Source organism: Mangifera indica, chromosome 19 (genome assembly GCF_011075055.1).
Source record: "Mangifera indica cultivar Alphonso chromosome 19, CATAS_Mindica_2.1, whole genome shotgun sequence".
NCBI lineage: Eukaryota > Viridiplantae > Streptophyta > Magnoliopsida > Sapindales > Anacardiaceae > Mangifera > Mangifera indica.
Window position 1 is genome coordinate 10,025,314 of NC_058155.1, and position 7,572 is coordinate 10,032,885.

A 7,572-nucleotide genomic window follows, 5' to 3' on the forward strand; every position below is an offset into this window, starting at 1 on the left:
GTTGTAAATGTTTAGAGAAAATATAAATTACAAATAAAAGCAAGGCCAAAGGACTATTTCCCACCCAAGTTTTGATATGTTCTTAAAGTTATACTCATGAGTCAATTGTAGTTAAAATTTTCTGTTAGACATAAGGATAAAATCATTATTTTACTAATAATATTAAAAAAATATAAAATTTATTATATTTTCTCCTATAAATTTTAAAAACTAACAATTCTATATTTATCTAAAGTTTTTTAACTTTGAAAAATCGTATTTTTTCTCCTAAACCTAAAGTTTTTTTTTTCTCTTCTCCAACTATTATCTCTGACATCGACAACCTTTCCTCCTTAAATATCTTCATATTTCATTAAAAAATTTGGAGAGGGGAGATCATCGACACCAGTAGGGCTGGATTCGAGCCGAGCCAGCTTGAGTTCGGGTTCGGCTCGGCTCGGTTCAAGCCCGAAACGAGCCGGGCTCTGCTCGGCTCGAGCTCGAGCTGGCTCGGCTTGGCAGGGCATATTTTTTTAAAATTTTTTTATACAAAACGATGTCGTTTTGATCCATATATATACACAAAACGATGTCGTTTTGATATGAAAAACGAGCCGAGCCAAAAACGAGCCGAACTTGAGCCGAGCCGAGTTCAGCTCGAGCCGAACTCGAGCCGCCCCTAAATAAAGCGAGCCGAGCTCGGCTCGGCTCGAATCCAGCCCTAGACACCAGAGATGGTGGTTAGAGGGATGAAGAAAAAAACCTTATATTTGAGGGGAGAATTGTGACTTTTTAAAGTTAAAAAACTTTAAATAAGAGTGAAGTTATTAGTTTATATAACTTAGGGAGAAAAAATAATAAATTTTATATAATTTTTAATATTATTAGTAAAATAATGATTTTATTTCTATCTCTGATAAAAAATTTTAATAGCAGTTCGCTCATGGGTGAGACTTTGAGTTTTTCAAATTCTATAAGTGTAATTTTGAGAATACATAAAAAATTAGGTGGGAATAAGTCCTTTGGCCTAAAAGCAATATTATACGTATACACTTGTATATCTTATCATATGATTTGATGTTACTTTATTCTTAATTCAAATCTAATAATACGATAACATATCTAAATTTGTAACCATTAATATACTTAAAATGGGTAGCACAGTTTTATTGCAAATAAAATCTTGGAAACAGCAAGCGACCTGTCTTACCAAATCAATGGTCGACTCTTCTCGTTTTACATTTCATTTACATGAAACAATCATGTACTTTCCTTGACGAATTAGTGAGCTAATAAAGTAATTTCTTTGCTCCTGCATTTTTTTATTTGACCTATTCAGCATTGACTTAGAAAAAAGAAAAAAAGAAAAAATGAGTCGAGGCATGTTAGATCTTAATGTTTTCTTCTTAGAATTTTCAAAATCATTTTTAATATTACGAATACAATCGAGAAGATGCAGTTCAACTTTTAGCTCAGAATTTCATTATCTTTCATCTGGAGACCGATTCTAATTAACCAACCAAATATTGAATATATTGGTAATAAATATTTATCTTATCTCTTATTTGGAAAGCTGAAAATTTTTATTAAAATAAAAATTAATAAGGTATTTGGATATAGATATAATGGCTATTAGTTACATTTATTGATGATACAGAATCATTATTTTAATAAATAAATTAATAAATAAATGAAACAATGAGAATAAGCATGGTTACAGAACCTTGAAAATTAAAGTTGTAAATATGCAAAGCAGCCACTGAGGCAGTAGGAATCGAATTTATCCGCAGAGGGTAGACGTTGCTGAGGAATCTGTCTCTGAGTCCATCATGCTGCAATTGTAAATAAAAGAAAATTATGCATTAATTTGCATTATGATGAATAGAGAACAAATGGCTGTGATGGTTTTGCAGAATTAATGTTGTCACCTTTTGTTGACGATGACCACCGAACGAAGTTCACAATTGCCAAAGCTAAAAAGCACTTTTGATTGGTCAAAATTACCGTTGAAATGACGTTACAACTTTAAAAGATGCGCATATGGTCTATTTTCTTGTTATTTAATTAGGTATTAAAAATTGGGTACGAGTAAGACAATGCTCACCGTTTGGTTGATAATAAAGTTTCATTTGATGGAGGAGGATCGTCGTTTTCCAAAGCATAAAGTAAGAACTGCGAGATTACACCATGGCTCACAATTACAATCTCTTTTTCTGGTCGTGTCCACAGCCTGCAATTTGTTTTTTAATTTGTTCCAATGCCAGAAGATAAGTAAATGTTAGAGGCAACTAGACACATCAATTGGCCGAGCTAAATAGAGGCTCGGCCCGAAGCACGAAAAAAGGCCTAAGCACGATAAAACCCGGCCTGACACTGTAGAGTGCTGGGCCGGGCCTTAATATTAGGCCATGGGCTGCCCGGCCCGGCCCAATACTGTATATATATATATATATATATATATATATATATATATATATATATATATATATATATATTTTTTTTCCTGGGCAGCATAAGCAAAGGCTTCTGCTGCCCTGCGGCAGAAGCAAACGGCAACAGAGGCTGCCTTGCGGCAGAAGCAGATTTATGCTTCTGCCAGGCAAAAGCTGCATAATTTAAAAAAAAAAAACTTTTTTTAAATAAATCTATTCTATTTCTTTTTATTTTCACTTTTATTTATAAATCTTTTAATCACTCAATTTTAATTATTTTATTATATTTTTAATTTCATTAACTCTCTTTTGAAAAATATATAAATTCGTAAATAATAATTATTTATTTTTGAAGAATTCAAAGATTTAAATATAAAAGATGAGTAGATAAATATTATATAATAGATATATTTTATTTATGTTTTATAATTTATACCGTATGTAAATTAATTTATTTGTACTATGTTATTAATTTATAATATTTTTCATCATATAACTACGGTATTCCTCCGTCACAAGTGAGAGGTTATAAATAAAATATTCGGGATACTGTTATCGGTTTTAATAATTGAAAAAAATTTATGTTAAAAAATGTCAATTAAATTTTTTTAAAAAAAATTGATTAAATGGGCCGGGCCGGCCCGATTAAAGCCCAACCAGGCCCGACCCTATTAAAGCCTGGCTTAGCCCGATTAAGACCCGTTATTATATGGGCCGGCCCAGCCCGAAGGCCCGTTACTGTTTGGACATTAGACCCGACACGGCCCATTAGCCCGATGGGCCGAGCCAGAGCCGGCCCGACCCGGCCCATTGACATCTCTAGAGGCAACATTCGAAATTATATTACAAGGATAAAAGGATTATATTTACCATTCCACAAATTCCACCATCCGATAAAAAATCTCCTTATAAGACTCTCTAGTATCAGGGTTCCACAATCCATCTTCGTCACTTTCCATCTGCACAATAATGAATACAAATTAAGGATATAAGTATATTTAAGAACTGTTTTAATGCCTCCTCCTATAGACTTACCAATGAAAAATCCATAGAGGGAAAAATAGATTGATATTCGCTAACGCTTCTCCTCTTATCAGATGGACGAAGGCCCTAAAGTAAATTAGGAATGCATCAGAAGAAAAATCCTGTATGAATTTGTCTAAAATAAAAATCATACCACAAAATAATGTTTAAATTAAATCCGTCTCAAAAGTGGCAATCCATTTGGTATATTCTACATATCAGAGTAAAAGTCTTCTTGCTAAACTTCTCAACAACATCAATAATATTTCTTATGAGAATTAGCAAGTTAGGCTTGTGTATGTGTTTTGGAAAGCAAATAAAATTGTTGATTGAATGTCTAAATTTGCTTTAGATTCGTCTAATGAGTTGACATTCTATCAGAATTCACCAATGGGATTACAAGTGATTCTTTTAGCAAAAAGCATTGAAGCTTTTGACTTAGATTAATGTGTATTTTTTCTGTGTCTTTTTTGTTTTTGAACCTGATCTTGTATCCCAAAAAAAAAAAAAATCATACCACATAATAATGTTAACAAACGCACCATACGGTCTCGACACTTCTCAAATGCTAAGAATGCAGGGCAACTGCAGCAATTGAGAGCTGGCTTTGCATTCAGAAGATTGTTTGCCACCATAACTGGAGGTTTACATTTATCTAACCCATATACATTCATGTGGTCTTCACAACCAAAAACTCCAACTGCTGTTTGCATTGCCCTAAAACACACATGCATGGCAGTTGTTAATCAATCCATGGCTTGGTAAGTTAGAAAATTTACTAACGTGGGTATCAATTATGATTTTGTTTAATAAAACCAGCAATTGAATAATTTATAAATGGGTCAAATGATTAATAAAGATAAACATATTATACTTAAATATTAATTATGATGTGGATAGACAATATTATTGGATCTGATATAATAATTTATTATATATTGATTAAGTTTTATCTCCGAAACCAGTACTTTATAGTTTTATCCATTGAAAACTATCTCTCAGTGAGGTTTCAAGAAAGAAAAATTATTTGCTCTTATGCAAGTAATTTTAAGAGCTTTATAGTGAATTCTGAATACATATCATTTCAAATATTAATATAATCTTAAAGTTTTTAATTTAGTATTTTATAATTTATGCGTGAATCTTGTAGAATTAGAATTGCATGATTTATTCAATTCATATAAATTAAATCTTACGTGATAGTCAACATTCATACAACAAATCAAGATGACCATACCTTAACTGAGGAGAAATGATAACTAAATCGATCTTTTTTAACAGTCCACTTGCTATAATACGCTTGTGCAGTTTAGCCACCTATTATGAACTCATCCAAGCAATCTTAGTGAAATAATTATAACTATACGAGGATAAAAGAGATCATGTATGGCGATTGATTATGAGATTACCTGCTCCCTACCAAGATCAGAGAGCTCAGCATCAAATAGTTTAGGAGACAATAATGCCTCCAGACTCTTCTCTGCTTCTACATTGTGCATCGCTTGTCCATGCCTCACCTGGCATGTATATTTCTTCAGCAATGAATTGCAATTAAGGGAAGTGATTAAAACAAACAAGGACATAGAAGTATATCTAGTACAAACCAGATGAAGAATTTTGCAGTAGTGTTGGGAGAACAGAAACTGAGCTGTAGCTGTAACCATTTCTGCAAATCCATGGAACAAAAATTATAATTACTTAAAGTTTTTAGCTGGACCATATGACAATCTGAAGAAAAGGGTTCCTCTGTCTTGCAGTAAAAACAAAAACAATCTTTACAAAAATCTTCTATAAGATCGGAAACTATAATTTTAAGAAAAGATATAACTCAAACTAACTCTTAAGTATAGGGCGTCAAAAGGAGCAGAAACAGGTGGTGGCAATTAGCAGGAAACAAGAAGACAACTGAATTTTCAAAAATTGGCTTACAACACAATTATGAAGGGTTGAAGAAATCCTGTGCATATATATAGTAACTCGTTCCAGCCTTCAATCTGACGATGGGTTTACTTTGATTCCTACTGGCACTATTTAATGTTGTCATTTTGATTATTTTATGCATCTAACGTTTCATAAGGACCGAAATCCTGAGAACATGGCTTTGAAACCGCGTGTAATTTTCCTTCATGCAAGAAATTTTTATTCTACGTGGTTAAATCACAACGTCTCCAGTTTGAATGGAAATGAAAGAAATTTCCTTTTGATTAAAACTACTTGTATGACACTCCTTATGAGTTTTGACTTCCAATTGAACTTGAACAAAATAGAGAGAATTGTCAACGAATTATATGATTATCAATTCAATGCAATTACACACGTAGATCATCAATCAATCTAATTGTATTCTATAGTTTTCTTCTTAATTAATATATTCGTGCGAATTCAAAATTTAATGGAATTAACTAAGAAAATGTTGTGTAATTACAAACAAATTTCAAGCAAGTTGGATGCTGTTACCAATTTCTGTTTGCATTGCTGGAATATGATCATTTGTACTGATTGGTCTCTTTCTGTTTAATTAAACTCAGGAGTTAAAACATGCAGTCTTTCATTTCATCGAAGAGTCTTTTTTCCTTGGTTGGTAGGCACATTTATTGGAGACTACTTGCAATCATCAGAGACACTTGGGGTTTGTTCTTGTGACTTCAGGATTCAAGCTTATGCAGCTCTAAGGACATAGCAATAATAAGCTGAATTTTAGTGCTTTCCATTTCTTGTGTGCATAATTAGTTGATATGGATCTGTTACTTTTTTGGGTGATCTATTAGGTTCTTAAAGATCATTTTGTTGAGTTGATGTCCATGGATCCTGTCTCCGATTGCTCAAAGATCTTGGAAGCTGAAGTGGAAGCCCCCGCAGTTATAATCTCTAAATCCTTTCCTATCACTCAGGATCCAACTCTCCCTCAGAGAATAAAGGAATTGACACGAAGGAAAAAAGCAAACAACCCGTAAAGAAAGCTAATTATAATCTCTCAATTTTGGTAGGTTTATTGCTTACTATTAAGAGACTACAGCTCATTAAGCAAATTCTTGGTCAATAATTAGGATGGTTCAAGTTTTTGCAGTTCAAAAAATTAGTTACATTGATTTTATTTTTTTAAGTTGAGAGCATACACTGTACAGTAAAATTCTATCATTCTTAACAGTGGCTAAGAGCCTCACATGATCTGCGGTGAAAACTGAATATGGTACTACTGTTGTTGATAAGGGTGTTTAAAATCGGTAATTGAATTGGTTTAAAGGTAGGGTTGGATTCAAGTCGAGTCGAGCTCGGTTCATATATAGCTGGCTCGAGTTCGGCTAAGGCCGACTCATTTTGGGCTCGAATTTGATTTGGTTCATTTTTCGTTATCAAAACGACATCGTTTTAATATATATTGGATAAAACGATATCGTTTTGTATCAAAAATTTTAATTTGAAAATCTAACGAGTAGTTTGAGCTCAACCGAGCTCAGCTAAGGCCGGCTTGTGTCGGATTCGAACTGACTCGATTCGAATCTAACCCTATTTAAAGGATTTGTAGACTGAACCAAATTTTTGGTTTAAAAAGAATTTTAAACTGAAACCAAATCAATTTTACACAAAAATCGATTAATAATCTAATTGAATTTTTGATTACCCCATTTTTGAATACTAAAGCTAACCAAAATGTAGATTAACATTCGGTATCGATTGAAACCACCGTAAAAGAGCTGAAACTTGATTTAGTTGAAGAAGACAAGAATCAAAAGATTGAGATCGTTGTCAGCATTAGTTGAAGAAAATGAGAATTGAAACAGTAAAATTCTTGTCGGCATTGTCGGAAGATGCAGTATTATTAGCCGGAAGAGTCAAAACATGCAAAAGGTTTTTCCTCTTACGGTGCAAGATAGTCAAAAAAGTTCGAATATGCAAGAGAATGAGAAAAAAAAAAAAAAAAAAAGCGATACAACAATGCATGGGAAGGGATTTAAGAGAACACAGAAAGTCATCCGTTAATGCCACACTTAAAAAAAGGCGCAGGCTTTCTCTCTTGTTAGTAGGCTTTTCTTTTAATGTAATTTGACTTTCGTGTTTAAAATATTAATTGTTTAATGAAAATGAATTAACAAAATTGTGTGGCTAGCACAAGGGAGGGAATATAAAAAGCTATACT

The 7,572-nt window shown here is 32.8% G+C and overlaps 1 protein-coding gene across 1 annotated transcript; it reads right to left on the bottom strand.

Moving 5' to 3' along the window:
- Window positions 1-1,759: 1,759 nt before the first annotated feature.
- On the bottom strand, window positions 1,760-5,098 carry LOC123202911 (phosphoglycerate mutase-like protein 1). Its single transcript, XM_044619059.1, has 8 exons — window positions 5,039-5,098; window positions 4,844-4,951; window positions 4,672-4,751; window positions 3,977-4,151; window positions 3,447-3,521; window positions 3,282-3,370; window positions 2,084-2,209; window positions 1,760-1,811 (listed from the first exon to the last, which is right to left on the bottom strand). The coding sequence occupies exons 1-8, from the start codon at window positions 5,096-5,098 to the stop codon at window positions 1,760-1,762; spliced, it is 765 nt and encodes a 254-aa protein (XP_044474994.1).
- Between the last annotated feature and the right edge of the window lie 2,474 nt (window positions 5,099-7,572).